This window comes from Apium graveolens, chromosome 7, assembly GCF_009905375.1.
Source record: "Apium graveolens cultivar Ventura chromosome 7, ASM990537v1, whole genome shotgun sequence".
In the NCBI taxonomy this organism is placed as follows: domain Eukaryota; kingdom Viridiplantae; phylum Streptophyta; class Magnoliopsida; order Apiales; family Apiaceae; genus Apium; species Apium graveolens.
Window position 1 is genome coordinate 198,614,657 of NC_133653.1, and position 27,878 is coordinate 198,642,534.

At 37.0% G+C, this 27,878-nt stretch overlaps 1 protein-coding gene across 1 annotated transcript; it reads right to left on the reverse strand.

The window, feature by feature from the left end:
* Positions 1-6,721: 6,721 nt before the first annotated feature.
* LOC141674322 (uncharacterized) lies at positions 6,722-7,798 on the reverse strand. Its single transcript, XM_074481049.1, has 2 exons — positions 6,921-7,798; positions 6,722-6,806 (listed from the first exon to the last, which is right to left on the reverse strand). The coding sequence occupies exons 1-2, from the start codon at positions 7,796-7,798 to the stop codon at positions 6,722-6,724; spliced, it is 963 nt and encodes a 320-aa protein (XP_074337150.1).
* Between the last annotated feature and the right edge of the window lie 20,080 nt (positions 7,799-27,878).

Below are 27,878 nucleotides of genomic sequence, written 5' to 3' on the forward strand. Positions count from 1 at the left end.
TAATGCATCATGATAAAGTTATTGCTTATGCCTCCAGACAGTTAAAACCTCATGAGCAGAAATATTCAGTTCATGACCTTGAATTGGTAGTTATAGTATTTGCTCTGAAATTATGGTGTCACTACTTGTATGGAGAGAAATGTGATATTTATACAGATCATAAGAGCCTGAAGTACATATTTATGCAGAAGGATTTGAACATGAGACAGAGAAGGTGGTTGGAGCTGATTAGGGACTACGATTGTTCGATTAATTATCACCCAGGTAAAGCCAATGTGGTGGCTGATGCCTTGAGTAGAAAAGAAAGGTTGAATATGATTAAGATGGTGGAAGAACTAGCACAAGACTTAGAAAGAATGGAGATTGAGGTCCGAGTACCTAGTGAGAATCAAGAGCAACTATATGAAGTTACTTTCCAGCCGTCATTAATGGAAAAGATCAGAAGGTGTCAAGAAGGAGTTATGGAACAAGAGTCCGATACTTTGACAGGAGAAGAATTGTGTACTTAAAAAGATAATCAAGGTTTCTATAGATTTTCATCCAGAGTTTGGATTCCTAATGTAACGGAATTGAAGAATGAGGTATTACACGAAGCGCATAACTCTAAGTTTTCTATCCACCCTGGTAGTACTAAGATGTACCAAGACTTGAAGAGAAACTTTTGGTGGCCAGGAATGAAGAAAGATATTTCCAATTGGGTAAATAAGTGTCATATGTGTCAAACGGTGAAAGCAGAGCATCAACGACCGAGTGGATTGTTACAACCTTTGAAGATTCCCCAATGGAAATGGGAAGAGATTGCTATGGATTTTGTAGTGGGATTGCCAAAAACGAGAGCAAATCACGACGCTATTTGGGTAATCATTGACAGATTGACTAAGTCAGCGCATTTTCTTCCGATCAATGAAAGGTATTTATTGGAAAAGCTAGTTAAGTTATATTTGGATGAGATAGTTACCAAACATGGAGTGCATGTGTCTATAGTGTCAGATCGAGACCCGAGATTTAATTCCAGGTTCTGGACTAAATTCCAAGAGTGCCTAGGAATGAAGTTGAATATGAGCACCACTTATCACTCGCAGACAGACGGTCAGAGTGAAAGAATGATTCAGACCATAGAGGATATGCTGAGAGTCTGTGTTTTAGATTTTAAGGGTAATTGGGATGAACACCTACCCTTGATTGAGTTCTCGTATAATAATAGTTACCATGCCAGTATCGGGATGCCGCCTTACGAAGCTTTGTATGGACGTAAGTATAGATCACCGTTGTATTTGGATGAGGTAGGAGAAAAGAAAGTGTTAGGTCCTGAGTTGGTCCAGCAAACCAGAGATGCCATAGTGTTGATTTGAAAAAGATTAGAAGCGGCCCAAAATAGACAGAGAAAATATGCAGATTTACATAGGAAAGATATGGACTTCGAGATAGAAGCTCTGGTGTTACTAAAAGTATCACCTTGGAAAGGGTTAGTACGATTTGGTCAAAAGGGTAAACTTAGCCCTAGATTTATAGGACCCTTTGAGGTTTTGAAGAAAGTAGGAAAGGTTGCCAATGAGATAGCGTTACCACCGCAGTGGCAGCACATTCATAAGGTGTTCCACGTATCTATGTTGAAGCCCTATATTCCTAGTTCGAATCAAGTCATAGAATATGAACCGATTGAGCTTCATCCAGATTTGTCCTATGTGGAACAACCGATCCAAATTCTAGACCGTAAGGAACGAGTCCTTAGGAATAAGTCGATTCCTATAGTAAAAGTTTTGTGGAGAAATCCTCGAGTAGAAAAGTCTACTTGGGAATTAAAGTCAGACATGATTGATAAATATCCTAATTTATTTAGCTAAGTCAGATTCTGGAAACAGAATCTTTTTAAGGGGGAAGGATATAACGACTCGTGTATATTCTTTTATTTTTATGTAATAAAGGTTAAATAATTAAATAAAATGTGTGTAATGGTTTTGGCAGCAGTTATTGGTTGTTATTTCATTATTTTTGATATGTTGATATGTGAGATTGAATTGTGTGAATTATTAGTGAGTTATACGATTTTATTTCGCTTGTAAAACTGATTTTATTACATTTTTAATTTCATAAATATTTGGATGATCTCTAAAATTGGTTTTATAATTTTATAATTTCAATAATTAATTTTAGGACTTTGTAAAATTGAGAAATTAATATTTCATTAATTATTTATTTTTAAATGATTCTCTGATTGTGTTTATTTGTAAAATCCATATTTAATTCAGGAAATCTTCAAAAATCATAAAACTCATATTTTATTAAGTTCATATTATTCTGAGAATTTTAAAATTGTTTTGAAAATTTTCGGGATTCGTTTCACCCGTGCGCCATTTCGTTATTTGTTAAAAGCGAGTATAAAGTGCGCTTTAAGAATTATTTTTATAATTTCGAAAATTATGTTTTTAATTATTTCGGAATATTTCTGATCTTTTTAGATTAGTGGGGATTTATTTTGATGTGTTTACAATATTACTTGATTCGTTAAAAATGTAATGTCGGAATATAAAATTGGGTTTCCGGGAATTCAGGAGTGCGAATTAATAATCAGCCAACACGTATCCTGTTTTAACAGGACACGTGTGGCTATCCTGTTATTTCTTTGACATCCATTTCCCTTTGGTTCTCGGCTGTGTCTCGAACTCTCTCGACTCTCTCTCTCTGTTTCTTGCTTTGTTCCGTTTTTATTTCCTCGGCTCTTATCTTTTTCCTTTCGTTTTGCTTCCCTGGGCTTCGTTCCTCCTTTTTCTTGCCTTTTTCCGGCGATTTCTCCGGTGAGCCGCCCCTGTTTTCTGGTTGGCTTGGCTTTGTCTTATTCAGTTGGTATACATGTATATATATATGTGTGTGTGCCCTGTGTATGTGTGTGTGTGTGTTCGATTGTGTGTGTGTATGTGTGTGTGTGTTTGATTGTGTGTATGTGTATGGCGCGGTCGCGCGTGTGTTAGCTGTGCAATTGTGCGGATGTGTGTTTGGTTGGGCTGGTTATTGGGCTTTTTAGTTGGGCTATACTATTGGGCTTATTCTGTTGAGACTGTTTATGCAGATTGTTTTGTTGTCTGGCCAGTTTGGGCCGTTTGTGTGCTGATGGATTGGACTGTGCAGATTTTTAATGATAATTTCTATATTATAGGAAATTTTGAGTAATATTCGTGATATAAAAATATTCGTTGCGAGAAAATTATTTTAATCGGCGTAATTTATTTGGGAACCCGTATTATATCGGGCGCCAATAAATTATACCATCGTTGACAATGAACTTCGATGAGTCAACGGTGGACGGTGATGACTTTGTTCTGAGTCCTAAACTTTATAAATAAATAAAATGATTACGTAAAATATATTCGGACTTAAATAATTAATTTCGAATGGTGTTGTGATGTACGTTGTATAAAATGGTGGAGTGATAATGTGGATTGTTGTGATTGTTGACGTCGATTGTAATTGACGGGTAGTCTTTTAAACAAAGGAGTTGCTGCCAAAATTTTCTTAAAAATATATTTTTAAACGTACGTATTTATATTATACGTGTTACCCCTATTTGTGTTCGGGTTATGTAATTACGTGATTATGTGTATAATAACTATACGAGTTGGTTTATCGGATTGGGTAATTAGGATCTGAGGATATCAAGCATGTCAGTATAACTGGATAGGTTATTCTATATTTGTAGATCTCAGTCGAGTTTCCCCAGGACCGAAGTCAGCATGAAAGCTACTTAGGGTTTTATAATGCGTTGCAAGGCAGGTACCCCTGACCATTCTTTTATGGTTCAGTACGTATGAATATCTAAATGCTTTATTTTCGTAATGGAACAGAAACATTTTAAGTTACGTATCCCCTGTAGTTATAAATCAATGTTTTCAAATTGTTTTGGGGAAAAGTAACTTCGAAAGGTACCTATCTCGACGGAAATGCTTTGCGAATTAAATTTTATATGTGTGTTGGTTAAATAAATGATTTTGAAATGAGATAGGTACAAGTGTTTTGAAAATTGGATATAAAGGTCATATATGGGATACATTAGGGCCAGAGGTGGCCTATTGAGGTGGCATAAGAGGCTAATTCGGTTGCGCACAATATAAAACCGATTAGTCCAGCAGGTTAGAGACCTAGCTAGTCTCTGAGTTCCGGAACAGGTAAATGGGATGGCAGTTAGAGCCGTCTGGTGTTGATAGCCTGATCAGCTGTCTTCACATATCCGCTACGTATCTGATTTGGATTTGTGATTCATGTAAAGGTATAAGTAGTTGATACAGCGGTTTTATAAAAGTGATTAGCATGCTAAAATTAGACTCTGGTATTTATACAGCACACTACTATGTTATTTTGATAAAGCATGCTAGTTAGTGATATCCAGTTATCTCCGATTTTCATTATATAGCGTTGATATCATGATTACAGCTCTGTTCCTATTATTGTTATATTACTGTTTTATTCTGCTATTCATATGTTGGTACTGCTGAGCGATTATGTTCACCCTCTTAAACTATTATGTATATCTCGCAGATGCCTAGAAGTCCAGTCAGACAGACCCATGTTCCCGCCCCTTCAGGACCCGGCTCCTCTGAGGTAGTTTGTATCAGGCCATGAGGTCTGATGAGTTGCTGAATAAACTTAGAGTGTGTTAGATGTTGAATAAATGGTTTGTAATAATGAGAACCTGAATTATACTTGAACCTAGATCGGATCTTGGTTTGGGGTCAAGTTAATATTTTTTAATAATAATCTTTTTATTTATATTTTGGTAATTGTGTTTGGTGACGTCAACTCCTGACCCCAGGGTTGAGGCCGTCACTCTACACCTCCTACCATACAAAGCCTCAAATGGTGGCATATCAAAACTCGTGTGCCAACTATTATTTTACGCACACTTAACAAGATATAAATACTTATCCCAAACACATGTCCATTTTAATGCACAAGCCCTCAACATATCCTCCAATGTATTAATCATCTACTCCGACCGTCCATCGGTCTATGAATGATAAGATGTACTAAAATTAAGCCTCGTACCCCAAACTTGTTGGCAACCCTTCAAAAAATGCGAAGTAAATCTCGTATCCCTGTTAGAAACTATCGACACAGGCACACCATGAAGTCTAACAATATCACGCTGAAAAATCACTGCTAACTTAGTAAGTCTATCAACCACTACCCATATGACATCGTTCTTCCTGAAGGTTCTCGAAAAATGAGTCACAAAATCCATAGTAATGTTTTCCCACTTCCAAACTGGAATATCTAACTGCTGCAACAATCATCTAGGCCTCTGATGGTCTATCTTCATTTGTTGACATGTAAGATATTTTACCATAAATTCAACTATATCTCCCTTCATTCCACTCGACCAGAAATGCTTCTTCAAATCCCTATACATCTTGGTGGAACCTGGATGACTAGAAAATAAAGAACTATGAGCCTCCTTCAAAATTTCCTCACGAATTATCGAGTCGGCGGGCACACACAATTTACTACCCATACATATCACACTATCATCATCAACACAAAAATGTTTTTGCTTTACACCTGCCACCTCGGATCTAATAACATCCAAACCTGTATCAGTCTTCTGAGCTTACTTAACCCTAAAAATAAGATTTAGTTCCACTTTCAAACTTGCAATGCTACCTCCTGACCCTCTACATACAACTCAACACCCAATCGCTCCAAATCTGAAATAAGGTGCGGCTGGGAAATGAGAGATGAAACACTCCCCAAGTTCTTCCTACTAAGAGAGTCTTCCACTACATTCGCCTTCCCTGGATGGTAGTGAATATTTGCATCATAATCCTTAAGAAGTTTTAGCCACCTCCGCTGCCTCATGTTAAGCTCCTTTTTAGTAAAGATGTTTTTTAGACTCTTGTGATCAGTGAAGATGTCACAAGTCTCTCCATAAAGATAATGTCTCCAGAACTTCAAAAAAAGGACCACCACTGCTAACATTAAGTCATGGGTAGGATAGTTCACCTCATAAGGTTGAAGCTGTCTGGAGGCATAAGAAATCACTTTCCCATACTGCATAAGAACACACCTCAATCCTCTCTTAGAAGCATCAATATAAACCTGAAAACCTCCACTGCCTAATGGTAACACAAGTATTGGAGCAGACACCAACCTCTTCTTCAACTCTTGAAAGCTCTTGTCACGATCATCATTCCACTCAAATTTAACACCCTTCCTCATTAGTTGAGTCAATGGCAAAGTTACGAATGAGAAACCTTCCACAAAGCGCCTATAATAACTTGTTAAACTCAAGAAACTCCTCACGCTATCACATTGCTAGGTCTGGGCCAATTAGTAATAGCCTCAACTTTCACAGGATCCAATTTAATGCCTCTACCAGACACAATATGCCCCAAAAATGCCACTTCCTCCAACCAGAATTCACACTTTGAAAATTTAGCAAACAACTTCTTCTCCCTCAAAATTTCAAGTACCATACGTAAATGCTCTTCATGCTCCTATATGCTCCTAGAGTATATCAAGATATCATCGATAAAGACCGCCATAATTTATCCAGATAATCATGAAAGATCTGATTCATCAAATCCATAAATACCACTGGTGCATTCGTCAATCCAAAGGACATCACGAGAAACTCATAATGACCAAAACGAGTGTGAAATGCAGTCTTCAGAATATCTTCCTCCCTAACTCAGAACTGATGGTAACCTGATCTCAAATCTATCTTCAAAAATTACTTCTCCCCTTGTAACTGATCAAACAAGTCATCAATGCGTGGTAGAGGATACATGTTTCTAACAGTCACCTTATTCAACTTCCTATAGTCAATGCACAATCTCATGAAACCATCCTGCTTCTTCACAAACAACACAGAAGCACCCCACGGAGACACACTTGGCTTGATAAATCCCCTATCCAATAACTCTTGCAACTGTTCCTTCAATTCTTGCAACTCAAGTGGTGCCATTCGGTAAGACGCCTTAGAAATAGGCTCGGCACCTGGAACAAATTCAATAGTAAACTCCACCTCCCTATGTGGTGGCAAACCTAGTAGCTCATTGGGAAACACATCTGCATACTCTTTTACAACTGGATAATCCCCTATGCGGGGTGCATCCTTTGATGTATCCTTCATGAAAGCAGGGTAGCCATCACAACACTTAGATAAAAGTTTGCTCGCCTTTAGAGCAGAAATTAATTTAACCTCCCCTTTTGGCTGAGACTCTTGGTATACAAATTCTGGTTTATCTACATCTCCAAATATCACCCTTTTTCCTTGACAATCAATTATGGCACGATCCTCACTCAACCAATCCATGTCCAATACAATGTCAAAAGCATGCATCTCCATCGGAAACAAGTTAACCTTATAATTTCTATCTCCAACAGCTATTGGACACTCTCGATACACATCATATATAATAACAGAATTCCCCATCGGGGTAGCAATACACATATGAGGATATAATAAAGAAGGTGCAACGCCAAGATGACGAACAAGCGATAAAGACACAACAGAATAGGTTGAACTAGTAGTAAATAAAACATAAACATCACGTCGACCAACAAGTAATGTTCTTGAAACGGTACCTGAATTAGTTGTTGCCTGATTTGCAGTCAATACAAACCCTCTGGCTGTAGGATTCTGCTGACTGCCACTACCACCACTAGCTCCTCCTCCACTAGTATTGTGTGACATTGTACAATCCTTTGCCCTATGGGACATGCTACCAGAAAAGAAACAAGCCCTAGTATGTCTATAACAAGTTCTACCTGGATGATGTCCACCACATGTAGCACAAGGAGCCATTGAAATCACATTGGGATTTCCCCCATACACTGAGTAATGGCTTTGCCCCTGTTGACGATTCTGCCACTGCCTAGGCCGCTTCTGTTGCTGAAACTGCTGATTCTGATTCTAACCAACATACTGATTCCGTCCATGGAATGATTGACCACCCCTATTCTGATTCTATCCGCGTCATTGTCCCTGCTGACCACTTTGACCTCCATACCACTGTCTACCCTGTACAAAACCCTGATCCTCCCTAGTCCTCTTACCACCACTGTTAGACCTAAAAGTCCTGAAATCTATGCACTCATTCTCAACATCCTTTGTTTCATCAGCCACCTCTGCCATATTATCAAATTTAAAAGAAATTATGGAACCCCTCAGATAAAACTTCAACCCCCATTTAAATTTATCAGCCTGCTGTGCAGCAGTCCCTGTAATTGTCCCAACAAATCCATCCAACCTTATAATATCTCCATATAATCAGTAATGCTCTCATCATGGTATTGTATAATAGAATAAAAATCCCTCAAATAAGCCTCCCTATCAGCATTAGAGGAGTACTTCTCATAGAATACCTCCTTAAATCCATGTCATTCCAAAGCCTCTGTATATTCATCCCCTCTAGTAGTTTTTACTCCTCTCAACCACCTTTGAGCATCCCCCTCCAACTTATATACAGCTAAACTGACCTTCTGAATCTCATCACAACCCAGTGCATCAAAAATCTTCTCGAGATGTACAATCCAATTTTCAGCATTAATTGGAGTCGATGTTGAACTAAAAGAGTCTGGTTTCTGCTTCACAAACTTCTCCAACCATACAAACGGCTCCAACTAATGGCCTTGACCGTTCTGATTCTGATTCCCATTGCCATTATGATTTCCTTGTCCATTCTGATTTCCCTCGCCATTCTGATTTCCTTGGTTTGCCAAAACCTGTTGTACATCCTGAGCCACTGCTTTCCCTATCATCGTAGTAAGCTCAGCGGGGTCAATGTGAAAAGGATCACGTCTAGGAGGCATCTACAATATAAGATAGCGAACGGATGAAGATTATGAGAATAAATATGATGAAGCAGTTATAAAAATATTTCAAAATGATGAAGCAAAATTAAATGATAAGGAGCACAATGAAATGAAATTGTTATTCCCAGTGGACTAACAATGAGATTTACAGAAGGAGGGTTGAATGTAAATCTCAAAACTTTTTCAAGTTTTGAGCAGTTTCTAAGGCTAAGTGTTTAAATGATCAAATGTGTGTGAATTGCTTGAAGCTAATGCAGACAGATATATATTCAAACACAAATGCAATGAACACAAAGAACTTAAAAACTTTTCTGGTGGATTTGTTGTTCCACCAGAGATGTGTTATTTCAGAAAATCTGTGATTCAAAAATTAAATCACAGCTGCTTCCTAGTACAAACTAGATGATTTTCTCTTTTGATATTTCTAAACAGCACAGGAAAATTCACATCTAATTACTAGCTGCTACTTGGTTTATATATCACCAAGTTTACAAGTGAAGACAAAACTGTAAAATATAATTAAAAAACTTCTTCACTTGTTTCTTCTTCATTTCTCTATCTAATGCAATTTAGGGTAATCTGTAGATCTTTGAATACTTCCTTGTTTGCATCAGAATGGAAATGCTGCATTTTCTTGATTCCTCCAAGAGGCTTCCACATTCCAGTATGTCTCTGTCAACCCATGTGCCTCAGTCAGCTTGTGAATTGTCACTATCAACTGCTAATGAACTAAGCATCCGTTGAAGGCTTCATCCGTTGATGCCTTATCCGTTGAGCCTTTATCCGTTGATGCATTATCAGTTGAAGTCTTTATCCGTTGAAGCACTTATCCGTTGATGGATATTATTCATTGAAGCATTTAGAGACATCCGTTGAAGCTTTGTTTCTTATCCGTTGAAGGTCTTCAATATCCGTTGACACTTCTTCACTTATACAAAATTACAAGGCATGAAATATTTACAATTAGCCCTCCTATTTGTACATCCATTAGTAGTCAACATGACTGATTGTTTCCTAACAACATCTAAGAATTACAGCTTGAAACTAGAGAGTGAAATGTGCTACAATACCAAACTTATTGCTAAGTAAGGCTACTCCTTCAACGGATAGCCAAGATGGTCTTATCCGTTGAGGCTACAAACACTAGATTTCTACTTAAGTGTTTTGCTTAACTTATCATCAAACTAATACACATAATCCTAACAATCTCCCCCTATTTGTGTCTACTAGAACTGTAGGCATAAATTTGGGTTCAGCTTGATGATAACAAAACACTTAACAAATATATAAACTGTAACAAAGCAGAAATTCAAAAGTGCTACAAAAGTGTATATGCTGAGATGAAATTGAAGAATTACATTATTTCCAAGGGTGCTCCTTTAGCCTGAGCAAATTACTTTATTTTCCTCTGATCTCTGGTTTTCTTTCCAAGCCTCCTGTCATTCTCCTCTATTTGAAGTTGAAGTTGTCTGTAGAATTCAGCTTCATCTTCTTCATTGATATCTAGCTTAGATTGCATATCCTTGAGAGTTTCATTACTGGCAATCTTTAGCTGATCTTCAATTCTAAAAAATCTTCTGACTCCTTTGTTGTCTCTGAATTCCATCAACCAATGAGGTGATTTGTGAATTGTAATTCCTCTTTCTTGAATGAGTAAAGTTCTAGGCAAAGCATTGGGCTCCCTCCAAATTTTCCTTATGTTGGCAATCTTGTTGAGAATTTCAGTCTTGGCAGTCCTGGTAAAGCCAGAATCCCTTTGTATGGCTGAATAGACTCTGATCAAGGTAGAGTAGCCTTCATTCAGAATTCTGTAAAGAGGCCATGTTCTTTCCCCAGCTCCTTTATATTTAAACACTAGTCTTTCTGGTAGCTGTCTGTAGGCAGCTATTCCCCTTACATCCTCCAGCTCATCCAGATAGAGTTCAATGTCTGAAAATTCTTTTATGTCACAGATGTGAACATAATCATCTTTAGAAATTTGAGGTTTAGGTTTAGGCTTCTGTGTGAATTTTATTGAGGCTTTAGAGGGTGTTGATTTAGTTCTTCTTTTCTACTTCTTTGGTGGTGTAAAAGAGGTTAGGAAGGTGGGCAATTTGATGGTGTCCCAATCAATTGGTTCCTCTTTGGGAATGATTGTTTCACCATGAATGTTCATGAAGGGGTCAGGTACAATGAGTTCAGGAATAGAGGGTAGTGGTTTGGATATTGAATTGGTTTCTTCAGTCTCATCCACCATCTTTCTTTTTGCATTGACCTTCTTTCTTTTCCCTTTCTGCCATTCTTCCTTACTTCTTTCCTCCATCTCAGTTCCAACCATGTTCCCCAAAGCTTCATCTTCACCTTTGTCTTCAATTACTTTCTGTACTTCAGCCTGACTTGACTTTAGCTGTTTTTCAAGCTTTGCTTGTGCTCTTTTGTCAGCCTTTAGCTGTTTGGCTTCTTCCTTCAACCTTTTGGTTTCTTCCCTCTTGGCTATTGAGAATTTGGGATGTCCTTGCATCACACATATGCTCTTTCCTTCTCTGAAGATAATAGCCATGTTTCTCCTTATATCCTCATCCATGGACTCTTTGAAATCTGCAATTCTTCTCCCTAAAACCTTGTTCTCATCAGCTTTTGGAAGAGGAAAATCCACTTCTTTTAGAGGATTCTTTGTGGAGTCCTTATTGGATCTGTTGTTGGGCTTAAGAACCATAGGTTTCAGATCTTTGAAAGAAGTTTCTCCACCCTTATGCCTCCCTACTGGCTTGAGTTCCATAACAATTGATTCCACTTTTGTGCTGTGCTTCACAGATTGTGATTGAGAAGTTGTAGAACCAAATATCAGTTGCATCTTTTCATCAATCTTCTTCCTTTGCTCTTTGACTTTCAATTCAGCTGCTGCTATCTGGATTAGATCAATTCCATCTAGCTTTCCTTTGACTTGAATAGGTGAAGAAGTTGTGATAACAGGAACTAGCACTTGAGAAATCTGAATTGTTGTAGATGGCTCTCCTTCCCCTTCCCTTTTATTCTCCCCCTTTTTGTTATCATCAAGGGTAGGGGTCAAGCCTTGTGCTTGTGCCAGCTGCATGAGTAGATTAGTTTGAGTTTGTTGATTCTGAAGAATGGTGACCATAGATTGTTCAATGATTTGAACCCTATCTTCCAATATGGCCAGCCTCTTGTCAGCATCAGATGCTTTCCTCAGTCTCCCCAACAAATCTTGCATGGTATCATAGGGCATAACTGAATCCAATTTCTCAGCATTGTAGGATTTCAGATCAGCAATTTCCAGCTTGAGCTCATCCACACTTAGATTTTGCTGGTAATGCTGCAACTGCAAGAGATGCAGAGATTCCAGATGAGCCTGAAGAATTGCCTTGGTACCAACATCCTGAGTCTCCTGAAGGGCCTGCTGAATTGCCATAACTTGTCTGACCAAAGTGACACCAAACTCTCCTGGTGTTGATGGTTTTGCCCATGCCCATGCAGGAAGATCAGGAACAGAACTTGGGCCTGCTACTCCCCCTAAGTTCATGCTCTCATTCAAAGAATTAGAGTCATCATCATTAGAATTTACTCCAAATTCTTCAGATGGCTCACCAGCTTGAGAAGGCAGCCTGTTGACAGCAGCTTTGTCTCTGAGAAGAGATTCTGAAGTGTGTACAATGTGTAGTGTCTGTTCTGCCTCCACATTGCCCTGAGCAGCCAACAATTGATAGGCTGAAACAGGGTGAGTAAAAGTGTCAGCATCCAAGGAAGTGTTATCAATGACAGCTTTGTAATGTTGCTGAAATTGTCTTTCCTTATCTGCATCATCCACTTTCATTAACTCACTAGCAATGGCTGGATCCACCCTTATAGCTTCTGTACCTGCCTTTCTCTCAATTTCTCTCTGTTCTTGCATCAGGGGCTCCCCCTGGCTCACACACACCCTCACACCCTCACCTTCACCTTCTAAGGTGGCACTCCTCTCACTCACTTTTGCCATGCTGGAAGAAATAGCATGCATTTGGTGGCTCTCAATCTCTCCTTTTGCCTGGGAGCAACCCAGCCTCTCACTCAAAAGATCACTCCCTTCCCTCAAACCTAAAAGTGATTGTACAGTTGCCATGTCCTCTACAGTTGGAATTGTTTCTGTTAAGTGTGTAGAGGCCATCAACGGATAAGGAGTATCCGTTGAAGTGGAAACTGATGGTATCAACGGATAACTGCTGTTAAGCTTATCCGTTGAAGAACAACCACTTGTCAACGGATGAGAGATATCCGTTGAAGAAGGAAATGATGTAGAGATAGAAAGTGACATAATTGTTGAATCTGTGTGGATTGATTTTAAGTGAGGTGACACAGAATCTTCAACTACATCTGAAAGAATTGGCTGATGATCCAACAAATCATCTAAAAGATGATGATCATCAGGTTTTGAGTGGGGCTCCTCCCTGAGTTTTAATGAGGGAGAATCAGGAATTGATGTGAATATCATATCCACATCCAGAGAGGGTGTTGGAGAGTTTGATGAATGGTGTGTTTCTATATTGAGAGAATGGGGCTGTGATTCCACATTTGTTGGAATCACATCAAGCTGAATTTGAGAAGGCACAGATACTGGTGGATGTATCTGTGCTGTGTGTGTCCCTTGTGTGGAAACTAGGGTTCTGGCCTTCTTCTTTCTTGAAAAAGCTTTAATTGGTGAATGTGTGGCTTCAGTGTCCCTCCCTCTTTTGTTCTGTGTCCCTAGTTGGGGACTATTTTCAATAGTTACATCCTTTTGGGAGGATGCAACTAGGGATGTGCTGGACTCCTTTTGAACCACCACAGTCTTTTGAGAGACTGTGGCTTGGCTGGTTTGGGTACCACTCACCTCTCCCACCTTATCCTGGGGGGCTTTTTGATGTTCACCCCTCCCCTCACCACTCACACCCTGTTCACTCCCTTCAGGTTTTATGGTAGTTGTTACAACTGTTGTCTTTTGAGAAACAACAGAGGTAGGTTTCTTTGACTTGGCTTTGGAAACTTTAGATTTGGTGGCTTTGGTAGGAGCCTGTTTGGACAAAGACACAGGTTCCATAGCCACACTAGAAGGCAAAGAAACATTGGGGTTGGAGATAATAGGAGTTATAGAAACATTTACCTCACTTACCTGTGGTGCATTCATAATTGGCAAGTATACCAATGGCACCTGGCTGTTGAGGTTCATTCTCAAAAGGTCTGCAAGGACCCTTTTCTCTTGTGCCCAGCATTTGAGCTTATTATTCTCATTGGATATAACCAAACCTTCAGCAACATGGTTAGCCAATAACATAAAGAATCTAGCAAAGTAGATGTTATGTGGTCTATTAGCTTTGTTACCTAATCTGGAACCTAATTCTAGCATAACACAGTTGTTAAAATTAAAATACCTGTCAGAAACTAGCATATAGAGCATATTAACAAGAGATGAAGTGATAGCATCAAAGTTGCTAATCTTCCCAGAGAAAACCTTAATAAAGGCATCTCCAAGAAAACTCCATTCTTTCCTAAGGCCTTTCCTTCTAATACTACCTAAACTAGCAGAATCAAAAGCATAGCCTATGGAATCTAGCATTGCAGAGACATCTTTATCAGTGTGTGGTGTCATGGCATTATTTTCAGGCAACTTAAAGCAAGATTGTATATCATCACAATTAATGCAATAGTCCTTACCTTTGAGAGAGAAGGCAATAGTCATATCTGAGGAGTTGAACTCTGCAGTTGTCCAAATTTCCTCAATCACTTCATAGTAGATGGTTGGGGCTTCCAGCATTGCATAGCTCAGTTTGCAGTTCTTGATGAAGTCCATCATCTTGTGATAATCAGAATGGGCTTCGTTCTTTTCAACCAAGACTATGAAATTATTCTTCTCATAAACAAATCCTGTTTGAGACATAATTTTGACTACTGGTGCCATTGTTGTGAGTAGAGGTTGCAGAGAGACACTTGAGAATTGAGAGAGAAAGAGAATGATAATTGCAAGAAAGCGTAAAGTGAAAATAAGAATTCAATTGGGCTTTTATACTTTCTTGAATTAAAACATAAATAAAATAATTAAATGATACTTTTAAGTAAGTGACAGCCGTTCAGGAATAAATAAAACTGTAGAAATTCTGAAAACTACCGTAAGTACAAATACATACAACACTGTATATCTGTATCAACGGTTGAGTAAAAGAATCAACGGCTGTGACTCACTGACGTGACACATCAACGGATAAGGTAAATAGTTATCCGTTGATGAACAATACCATTTTATCCGTTGAAGGATAAAATTACCAAAAATGTATTTGTCTTTCAACGGATGATGAATATCCGTTGATAGAACAATTTTGGCTTTCAACGGATAGGGAATATCCGTTGACAGGATAAGTCTTGATTAAAGCCAACTTTGTTCTTGCAGCAAATTCATTTCAGGCTACAAGACAGATTATATATATGACATAGATTATGAATAGTTGAGCATACCTAACTCACTTACTAATCTTGTGAATGTTGATTCATCAAGTGGTTTGGTAAATATGTCTGCAATCTGCTTTTCACTTGGAACAAAATGAAGTTCCACTGTACCTTTCATCACATGTTCCCTAATGAAGTGGTACTTGATATCAATGTGCTTGGTTCTTGAGTGCTGCACTGGATTTTCAGTAATGGCAATGGCACTTGTGTTGTCACAAAATATTGGAATTTTGTCAACAGTCATACCATAGTCAAATAACTGGTTCCTCATCCATAGTATTTGTGCACAGCAACTACCAGCTGCAATGTACTCAGCTTCAGCTGTTGATGTGGAAACAGAATTCTGCTTCTTGCTGAACCATGATACAAGCTTGTTCCCTAGAAATTGACAGGTGCCTGTTGTGCTTTTCCTGTCTATTTTACAACCTGCATAATCTGTATCTGAGTAGCCAATTAGATCAAAACCAGACTCTCTAGGGTACCAAATTCCTAGATTTAGAGTCCCCTTGAGATATCTGAAATTTCTTTTAATAGCCACTAAGTGAGATTCTTTAGGGTCAGCTTGAAATCTAGCACAGAGACATGTAGAAAACATAATATCAGGTCTACTAGCAGTTAAATATAAAAGTGAGCCAACCATGCCTCTATAACTTGTAATATCCACAGAATTTTCAGCCTTGTTTAATTCAAGCTTAATGGTAGTGGTCATGGGAGTTTTTGCAGGTGAACAATCCATCAAGTCAAACTTCTTTAAAAGATCATAAATATATTTAGTTTGACTAATGAAAATTCCACCACTAACTTGTTTAACTTGTAAACCAAGAAAGTAAGTTAGCTCTCCCATCATGCTCATTTCATATTTACTTTGCATTAATTTAGCAAACTTTTTACAAAGTTTATCATCTGTAGATCCAAATATAATATCATCTACATAAATTTGTACAAGTATCTTAGAGCTATTAACATTTCTAAAGAAGAGAGTTTTGTCAACAGTACCTCCTGTGAAGTGATTATCTAGAAGGAACTTTGACAAAGTCTCATACCAGGCTCTAGGTGCTTGCTTTAGTCCATAGAGTGCTTTCAACAGATAATACACATGGTCTGGAAAATTTGGATCTTCAAAACCTGGAGGTTGGCTTACATAAACTTCTTCTTCCAATTCTCCATTTAGAAATGCACTCTTGACATCCATCTGATAGACTTTGAAATTGGCATTAGCTGCATAGGCTAGAAAGATTCTGATGGCTTCAAGTCTGGCAACTGGAGCAAATGTTTCATCAAAATCTATTCCCTCTTGTTGAGAATAGCCTTTAGCAACCAATCTGGCTTTATTCCTTATGACAATGCCATTTTCATCCATCTTGTTTCTGAATACCCATTTTGTGTCAATAGAGCTCTTGTTCTTTGGCTTGGGTACCAGCTTCCATACTTTGTTCCTCTCAAATTGGTTTAGCTCTTCTTGCATTGCTAAAATCCAATCTGGATCCAAAAGAGCTTCTTCCACTCGCTTAGGTTCGTCCTGTGATAGAAAGCTACTATACAGACATTCATCTTGAGTAGCCCTTCTAGTTTATACTTTTGATGTAGCAACACCAATGATCAGTTCAAAAGGATGATTCTTGGTCCATTTCCTTTGAGGTGGTAGATTAGCCCTTGATGAGGTTGCCTCAGTATTGTCATGATGTGAGATAAAATGTTGATTTGTTGAAACTCCCCCTGAGTTGCTGATCCTTTGAAAAGAATTGGGAGTTCTATCAACTGATGAGGTGAGTTGATTATCCGTTGACAGACTGTGATCAACGGATGCTTCGTTATGAACTTCAACGGATGATGCACTTTGTCTTTCAACGGATGCTGCATTGCTTCTTTCAACGGAAGCTGAATTATGACTTTCAACGGATGCAGCATTCTGTGCATTATCCAAAGGCAGACTCTGGTTTCTTCTTGAGATGCCTTCTTCATCATTCTCATCTTCACTATCATCACAATATATCTCAATATTGTCAAATTTGAGTCCTTCATGATGTCCCTCATCTGTTAGTCCATCAATCTTTTTATCATCAAACACAACATGTACAGATTCCATGACAATGTTGGTTCTTAGATTGTAGACCCTATATGATTTTCCAGCAGAATAACCAACAAATATTCCTTCATCAGCCTTTGCATCAAACTTTCCTTTGTGATCAGATTGATTCCTTAAGATGTAGCATTTGCAACCAAAGACATGTAGAAAGTTTAAAGTTGGTTTTCTTCTCTTGAATAATTGATAGGGAGTCATGCATTTTGCTTGATTGATTAGAGAAATATTCTGAGTGTAACATGCACAGTTAACAGCCTCAGCCCAAAAATAAGTTGGGAGTTTTGACTCCTCAAGCATTGTCCTTGCAGCTTCAATTAGTGATCTGTTCTTCCTTTCCACCACACCATTTTGTTGTGGAGTTCTTGGAGCTGAGAACTCATGCATGATCCCATTTTCTTCACAGAACATCTTCATGGTTGAATTCTTGAACTCAGTTCCATTGTCACTCCTAATATTCCTTACTTTGAAATCAGGATGATTGTTGACTTGCTTGATATGATTGATGATGATTTCACTAGCTTCATCCTTTGATCCAAGAAAATAAACCCTTGAAAACTTTGAGAAATCATCTACAATCACTAGGCAGTATCTTTTCCTTGAAATTGACAATACATTGACTGGTCCAAAAAGATCCATGTGTAGAAGTTGCAGTGGTTCATCAATTACAGATTCAAGCTTCTTACTGAATGATACTTTCTTTTGCTTTCCTTTCTAACAAGCATCACACAGTCCATCCCTTGTGAATTCCACTAGAGGCATTCCTCTAACTAAGTCCTTTTTTACTAGATCATTCATTGTCTTGAAATTCAAATGGGACAGCTTCTTGTGCCATAGCCAACTTTCAACTGGACTTGCTTTGCTGAGAAGACAAGTAATGGATTCTGCATCTATAGAGTTGAAATCAGCTAAGTACACATTCCCTTTTCTAACTCCGGTTAGAACCACTTTATTGTCCTTTTTACTTGTGACAATACAGGCTTCAGAATTGAAGGAAACAGTATTCCCTCTGTCACATAGTTGACTGATGCTCAATAAATTGTGTTTGAGACCATCAACCAGTGCAACTTCATCAATGATGACATTTTCTTTTGAAATCAAGCCATATCCCATAGTGAATCCTTTGCTGTCATCTCCAAAGGTTATGCTAGGGCCAGCTCTCTCCTTAAACTCTGTGAGCAGGGTGAAATCTCCTGTCATGTGTCTTGAACAACCACTGTCCAAGTACCATAGATTCCTTCTTTGTCCCTGCACACAACAAAATCAATCAAGTTGATTTTGGTACCCAAGTTTCCTTGGGTCCAGCCTTATTAGTCTTTTTCCTAGACTTCATTCCTCCTGCATCTTTTGACTTAGGTAACTTTAGGTCAACCTTGGTCTCAGATGTGGTTGGTTGAAGTGTAGGGTTAGTCACAGAATTATTTAACATATTTGATTGAATTTGATAAGGCATAGGTTGTGCAAACATGTTATTCCACATAGGCATATTGTATGGCATTTGAGGCATACTAAATGCAATAAAGTAAGGATTGTTAATATATGGCATGTTTGCAAAATATGCATGGGGATTCTGGTGAGACATAACAGGCATAGCATGCAGGGGTGACATAGACATGTTAGACATGGAGGGATTTGAAGGCATGGGAGCATTTTTAACAGATTTGCAATTATCAGATAGGTGATTAACACTTTTACAATGCACACAGCTTTTTCTAGGAGCATACCTATCAGGTGTGTAATTGTTATGTTTATTAATCCCTACCTTCCCATTTCTTTTAGATTTTCTTTTAGTTTCCTTCTTATCCTCAACCAACTTAAGCTTATCTTTTAGCTGGTCTAAAGTCATGTGTCCTATATTCACCTTACTAACATCTTTGGATGTGCTAGCTCCTTCTTTGACAAAGTTCTTGAGAGTTGAATCATTCTTTTTATTTAGATTTTTATTTTTAAAAGAACTTGCCTGTTTTAATTGATGAGCCTTCAACGGATGCTCCTTTTCTTTCTTCAACGGATAACTTTCATCATCCGTTGATTCCACATCCGTTGACAATCCATCAATTAATTCTAACTTCTTTTTGTTTTTCTTCCAGGCATCCTCACAGAATGATTCAATTCCCTGGACCTTTGCAATCTGAACACTAACATCCGTAGATGTTTTCCAGGCCTTGATTACCTCTTGCTCACTTTCTAACTGTTTAGAAAGAATTTCCACTTTCTTAACAGTTTCTGCTAGTTCACTCTCAGCAGTCAGGCATTTAAGTTTTATCTTTTCAAGCTCAATTACCTGATCCTCTAACACAGCATTCCTATCACTTAAAAACACATTATTCTCCTTGATCCTAGTGTTTTCTTTTGCTAGTGATTTAAGGGAAACACGCAAGTGATATAATTCATTGGTCATATCATTTATGGCTTCATTGCATTCATGTTTAGAAAGCTGAGAGAGATCAGTAGTAATTACCTGGTTGCTTGATGAACTAGTTTCATTTTCATCAGAATTAGCCATCAGGGCTAGGTTGACATATTCCACATCATCATCTTCATTTACCCCATCTGCTGCCCAATCATCTTGAGTGAGGAATGCTCTTTCCTTTTGTTTGAGCAAATCAAAATACTTCTTTTTGTAATCAACTTGCTCAAATTTCTTTTTCTCAGAATTTGGCTTCCTACACTCACTTGCAAAGTGTCCACTAATGCCACAGTTGTAACATTTGAACTTTGATTTGTCCACCATGTTTTTGTTTGGCTTAGTGAATTTTGTGTTTTTCCTGAACTTCATCTTTGCAAACCTCCTGGACAGAAAGGCCAAATGTTCTTCAATATCATCAGATTCATCCTGACTGGAATTGTCTTCATCCTCAGCAGCTTGCTCTTTACCCTTGCTTGATTCTGATTTGCTTGTGCCAATTTTGAGACTTGGCATTGTCTTTTCCTCATTCCTGGTTTCCATCTTCTCACTGTCAGCTACAAGAGCAACTGTTCCTCCTTTTATCTTTTCCTTTTCCAACAGCTCATCCTGCTCCATTTCAAGTTCATAAGTCTTCAAGATTCCATATAATCTTTCAAGTGTGAAGTTCTTATAATCTTGAGAGTTTCTCAAAGAGACAGTCATGGGCTTCCATTCCTTTGGCAGAGACCTAAGAAATTTTAAGTTGGAATCCTTGACTTGGTATACTCTACCATACAGCTTCAATCCATTTAACAGTTTCTGAAATCTGTTGAAGGTATCATTTAATGATTCACCTTCTTCAAAGTGAAAATATTCATATTGTTGAATAAGAAGTTGCATCTTGTTCTCTCTGACCTGCTCAGTTCCTTCACAGATGATTTGAACAGTATCCCAAACTTCCTTTGCAGTTTGGCAATTGATGACATTGTCAAACATATCTTGATCTAAGCCATTAAACAAAATGTTCATGGCTCTCTTATCCTTGCGGATTTCTTCCATGTCTTCAATAGTCCATTCTGCTCTTGGCTTGGGAATGGACTGTCCAACATCAACTGTTGCAGTAGCAGCTGTGGCTACTTTGTGAGGGATGTGAGGACCATTTTCAATATAGTTGATGTAGCTTTCATCTTGAGAAAGAAGATGTAAATGCATCTTCACTTTCCAGTGATGATAGTTATCCTTTTCCAGGACTGGGATCTTTACACCAGTATCCTTCCTGTTCGTGATGGTAACAGGAGGGTTCTTCTGTGCACTCATGATGTTAGCAGAATAGATCTTTAAACTCTTTGTATGTTAAGAGCTTGCTCTGATACCAATTGTTATTCCCAGTGGACTAACAATGAGATTTACAGAAGGGGGGTTGAATGTAAATCTCAAAACTTTTTCAAGTTTTGAGCAGTTTCTAAGGCTAAGTGTTTAAGTGATCAAATGTGTGTGAATTGCTTGAAGCTAATACAGAAAGATATATATTCAAACACAAATGCAATGAACACAAAGAACTTAAAAACTTTTCTGGTGGATTTGTTGTTCCACCAGAGATGTGTTATTTCAGAAAATCTGTGATTCAAAAATTAAATCACAGCTGCTTCCTAGTACAAACTAGATGATTTTCTCTTTTGATATTTCTAAACAGCACAGGAAAATTCACATCTAATTACTAGCTGCTACTTGGTTTATATATCACCAAGTTTACAAGTGAAGACAAAACTGTAAAATATAATTAAAAAACTTCTTCACTTGTTTCTTCTTCATTTCTCTATCTAATGCAATTTAGGGTAATCTGTAGATCTTTGAATACTTCCTTGTTTGCATCAGAATGGAAATGCTGCATTTTCTTGATTCCTCCAAGAGGCTTCCACATTCCAGTATGTCTCTGTCAACCCATGTGCCTCTGTCAGCTTGTGAATTGTCACTATCAACTGCTAATGAACTAAGCATCCGTTGAAGGCTTCATCCGTTGATGCCTTATCCGTTGAGCCTTTATCCGTTGATGCATTATCAGTTGAAGTCTTTATCCGTTGAAGCACTTATCCGTTGATGGATATTATCCGTTGAAGCATTTAGAGACATTCGTTGAAGTTTTGTTTCTTATCCGTTGAAGGTCTTCAATATCCGTTGACACTTCTTCACTTATACAAAATTACAAGGCGCGAAATATTTACAATTAGCCCTCCTATTTGTACATCCATTAGTAGTCAACATGACTGATTGTTTCCTAACAACATCTAAGAATTACAGCTTGAAACTAGAGAGTGAAATGTGCTACAATACCAAACGTATTGCTAAGTAAGGCTACTCCTTCAACGGATAGCCAAGATGGTCTTATCCGTTGAGGCTACAAACACTAGATTTCTACTTAAGTGTTTTGCTTAACTTATCATCAAACTAATACACATAATCCTAACAGAAATTAAATAGAATTGTCTAACAAAACTCACAAGTCAACCTAAGTAGGTTTTCTATAAGAAAGAACCTGAGCTCTGATGCCATCTCTCAAACACCTCCTTCCTAAAAAGGAGATATTACTTATAATCCTAAACCTGTAAATAGAGCTCTAACATATCTCCTAAATAAAAATTAAACAGCCTAAAGATCTCAAAAGTAATATATTAAATCTTCAAACAGTTCTAACCAATAATATAAATTCCAAAATCTCTAATAAATAATAAAGTCTAAATAATGATAGGAGTCTGAAATCCTAAAAATGAAATAAAGGGGAGCTCTCTATCAAACAGTCCCAGATCCCCCTAAGCACCTGCCAGAAAAAGAATACGGCATGAGCCAAATGCCCAGTACGGATTTGGAATACATTTTATAAAATAAAAAACTAGGAATGAATATTTCATAATTTATAATTAGAACAATAATTTTAAAACAAGCATGGCTGAATCAACGAGGGGCTTAGGATATTTAATATTGAGATCAAAACAGATACAAATACACATATCATAGGGTACCTAATGCGTGCAACAGAATGGATAATGTGTACGGCATATACAACGTCACCATAAATCAAATCACAAATCAAACTTTGGGTGCACCCATGTATCCTGAACAAATATCAAATGGACAAAAGCTCCTCCCAAGAGCTAACGGAAGGATACGCCGTGACCAATCACACTGTCACGGAATTGTCATGTCACTGGCTTGAAATGACATGTAAGTAGTACCCCTACAGTTGGTTAACTCGGTGTACCCTACATCACTAAGGGTTCAAAATAAAATATTCTCGCAAAATTTAAAATCACCTGAAACAAGTAATTCAGATTTCCAAAACAAAGGGTGTCATAAATAATTTTTAAAAATCGCGTAAAGAGATATTTAAAATTTTCCAAATCAATTTTAAAATAATTTTCGGAAGTCAAAACATTCAGATCAAATATTTAAAGGAACGAGTAAAATATAGAAATGAACGAATCAAATATATTTGAATATTAAGAGGAGTAGCGCTGAATAAAAAGGAGATAAAATCTGTACCTCAAATATCGCAAACTCTAACACTAATAAGATCAGCAAAAGCTCCGCTAAATCTCCCGGCCCCGAACTGAAAACACAATTATATTTTACGATTAATATCCATATGTTTACTCATGTTCATTTATTAATTAATTATTATTGCTTATAAATTATGTACATGATTTAAAATGATTTTTTTAGTCTTTGTTACTCTAGGTTGCGAACATAGACTAAACTGAGGCTAGTTAACTAGTTTGACCAAAACCACTCGAATATTTTATATTAAGTGTACTACTTGAAGGTGATCAGTGATCATGCTTATAAAATAAAAACAAACTAGCTAATACCCAAAATGAATAAAACTCCTGGACTCATATACATGATCTGACTAAGCATTTCGAAACTTCTTGCACTACCTTGACTAGCTAGTAAATTGACATATATATTAGTTTATTAATGATCTTAACACAAGTCATAGCAAAAGCAAAAGTAAAGCACAATATTAAACTAAATTATATATGTTGGCTAAATATGTCCATTTTCATGTTAAATATTTTTTTATTTAATGCACTTATATATCCTTAACTAAATATATTATAAAAGAATTATACAACATGAGACAAGTTACATAACTCCGTTAATGTATAAATTAGAGGCAAGTCACATAAATGTAAGAACTGAACAAAATGAATTATTATTTATTTTCAAATAAAATATATAAACAAATTATCGTTTATGATATTAGTTGAACAAAGGAGCACAAGATTGACACATAAAAAAATTAAAAAGAAATCGGCGCAAGTCATGAGTATAATATATTAAATTCAACTTTGCAACTTAGATACTTTAGTAAACTAAGGGTATTACAACACGAAATTCTAGATACATAGCTCCATATTAATAAAATAATAAATCAAAATCGAACAAATAATACAATGCACGTTATGTCATATATGTACCTAATATAATGGTATTAAAAACTTGAAACCATGATTGACTTTAATGTCACAAAACTACTATCTTCCCTTCGACGCAGAAACAGAGGCACATAACACTATAAATTGCATAAGATGTTATCATATTCAATTAATTTTCCAACAATATACAAATAGTATTACCTGCTCTTTCTTGTTGATATAAGTTGGAAGAGGAGTGGATCAAACAAGCTATAGTATCAAGCATGCCCTATGTTTTGTCTTCTCTGTTTCTCTCTCTCATATTGTCTCACGTCTTAGGGTTTTATTATTAGTCTCCATACTTGAATAATGATTGGTGTGTTGATATATATTTATATATTGCATAAATTATATTATAACTATTAGAATTAGAGTTGTATTAATTAAATAAATATTATTATCACTCCTTTTCCTTTTCTAATTTAATCATATATATATATTAACTTATTCTTTTCCAAATTTAATCCAAAACTTATACTTATTCTTATTATTACTATTATTATTATAATTATTTTAAAAATTTTAAAATTATTTAAAATTCACGTATGTTGCACACGAGGTTGAAAACCCACAACATTTATCCCAGACTGTAAAGAAAAACACAAAAACAGAACCAGCCAACACTCTCTTACCCCTAAAATGAAGTATGAATGAGCGTGAGGGAGAAAGTGCCTTAATGCACCACATAAGGAATGTTCAGAAGTCAATCCAGCAGTTATGTCTCCTACAAAGTTGAGTAGTATTAAAACTGAGGCAACTGCTAACTTTCCATACATCTTCTCAGAAAGATGTAACGACTTAAAAGGCACAAAAACAGTTACTAGATTCATCCTCTCAATATGGTGCGTCTATTGAAATTCTCCTATTGGACAGGGTATCTGATGTAGTGACATCGCCTCAAACACGAACAATACTTGATGCACAAGGTGAGGTTACACACACAAAGAAAGAGTTGACAAAAATAAGGTTTTCGACCATTTTAAGGTCAGATTCGATTGTTCAAGGTTCTTTAATGGACCAATTGCTTTTACAGGTGCTAGGAGAGGATATTGATCCAATAGCTATATGTTAGTGGTCAGTGTCTACCTCCCGGGCTTAAATCCCTAGGATGCATCTACGGATAGGGGGTTTGACATAGGTACAGATCGACAACTTGTCGACAATGATTTAGATTTACCTGATGAGTCACAAAGAAATGTCTTCACAAAAATTAGAAGAAAACTTTGATCTTTATGCTAAATTCTTTGGATCATTGTTTACCTTTCCAAAGTTCATATATGGAACCCCCAACAGAAAACTAGCAAATTATAGATTATGACTCAGATTCATCTGACGAGTCTAACAAGGATGTGGATTTGCGAACTCCCATTGCATCACATGTGACCTCCTTAAGGATGGCTAAGGTGATTTTCCTTGCAGGTACAACTGGATTTTGGAGCTATGAGAGGAGTGATACACTTGTAAGAATGAGTGTAAATATGAGTGGAGAGAATAGTGAAACACTTGTGAGGTACACAAAATAGAATCATACACTCACGGTGAGGACGAAAGAGAAACACCAGATCTCATTCCCTTCCCCTAAACATGGTTCGTAATGTTTGCCTCAATTATGTTTATGATTGGAACCTAACTCTTAGGGACCTAACGTTTACAGATTGGACTCAAATATTTGGGGCCTAACAATTGTGATCTAACAGTTGGGAGGTATAAGGATGTCAAGAAATTTGATTAACAGGATGATCAACGGTGAAGCCATTGTTACAGTACTTAAAAGGCATGGTTAATCAGACTATATCTTGTTACTTTTTTCTAACCAAGTGCTATATGAGAACTCCTTCAGACACCAGAATACATTCCTTCTCTTATTCCAAGGGGAATAAGTGTTTAATAGGAAATATTAGAGGATTCTTCAACTAAGGGGTAGAAGTGGCAAGTGGCAAGAAAAAGAAAGGTGAAGTATATGCATGCCACACCACACCATTATTGTTTGAAACTATGGATCCTATTGTACGGGAGAGGTGGCAAACACGAAGATGATTTCTAATGTTCAGAATAAGTGGATTGGTTCATCACTGTTTTTCGTAAGGGGGGAAGCTGTTTTCCTAAAGGGGAGTACCATTGATTTTTATCTGCGGATCTTATTGTACGGGAGATGTGATAAATGAAGATGATCTCCTTTAAGAAGTTGACTTTCATAGGGGGAGAAGCAAGAGAGATATGTGCTCCTCAATAGAAATATGGTTGTACATAAGAAGCTATTAATGATTACTTCAAGACTAAGAAGTGTTATCTGGCATAGATTTGAAGAACCAATGAAGTAAAGATGAGACTACTTGAAGATCAGTTCAGTGCTAGAGGAACAAGCATCTTTCATTTCAGTTATTCAAGAAATCTGGAAATGCAGAATTTGATCCAGAAAACCAGTAGCATTATTTAAAAGTCCCGGACTTTACCTTTTTTAGTTGTTAGTTGAGTTATCCTCTCTATTAATTTGTTTGTTAGGTTTAACAATCAAATAGGAGGAGATTATTGGTGAGACTGCGTAGCTATATGAACAGTGTACATGATAACTTAATACTAGAATATGACATGTAAATAATATTACGCCTATACAAGATATCAGGAAGAAATGAGGACAAGGCAAATACAAAGAATCAAAAGATTAGAAGAAGGCTTGAAGTCTATTTACTGGTCACTGAAAGAAGTTCATTAATATGTTCATATCTGAGTGAAGAATAAAGGTTAAAGACTTTCAGGGTTTCAGAAGTGGTGAAGATTCAGTACAAAAGTGCCACCAGAAGATTTTAGTGTATCGGAATTGATTTAAGATAGACAGTGTACGAAGCATAGGTATCTGAAGAATTGACGACAGGATGAAGACAAAGGTGAAGGAAGACAGCTGTAGTCTTGAAGTTATACTCACTAAAAGGAGTTCATTTAGATGTTCAAGTGTCAGTGAAGAATAGTGAATGAAGTATTCAAGATTGTAGTAACAATGAAGACGTTGTCTAAGTACCCGAAAAGATTCCAGTGAAAGTATATTTGTTTATTTACAGTCAGTGTTTGAAACGATAAAGTTGTTGTAAGCTTAACAATGTAATCAAAGATATAATATGAAGACTTGTATCGAAGCTAGTCGTATGTGAACTAGATCAGTTGTACTAGGCGTCGGTAGTTTATGAAAGGAATCTGAGTATTATCATTAGAAGAATTATTAAGTGATGATTTGTATCTGGATATGCAGGTTATATGGTTTATACCAAGACTCAGGAAGAAGACTTGAAGACGGGATGGTTTAAGGATTAAAGTGTTTTACATAAACTAAGTCAAAGTGATCACTACCTTGTAGTAGGAGTCACTAAGACCATTCTACTACTTAGCAGAAGCAATATCCTTGAAGTATAGTTCAATATCTCAATATAGGAATTGGTTTTGACTTAGTATGAGCATCTGAGAAAATACTAGAGTAGAAGCTATCTCTAAATGTGCTTGTATATTTTCTTGGTAACAACTTATAATTATTCCTATGTCTGAAATATTTCAGGGCACTAAGTTGTTATTACTAGTGATCCTAGAACTACAAGGAATCACCACTTCAGTTCTTACTTGGAAAAAATTATTCTAAGGCACTAAGTTGTGCATACAAGGAAAGAACAAGTCAAAAAAGTTTCTAAGGCAT

What these genes read in the sequence shown, in the direction of transcription:
- LOC141674322 (XM_074481049.1), bottom strand. Translation starts at nt 7,798, where the DNA reads ATGGCTCCTTGTGCTACATGTGGTGGACATCATCCAGGTAGAACTTGT. An exon ending in TTGCAAGAATTGAAGGAACA is followed by an intron (nt 6,807 to 6,920) that starts GTTGCAAGAGTT and finishes CATTGACTATAG; the next exon opens with GAAGTTGAATAAGGTGACTG.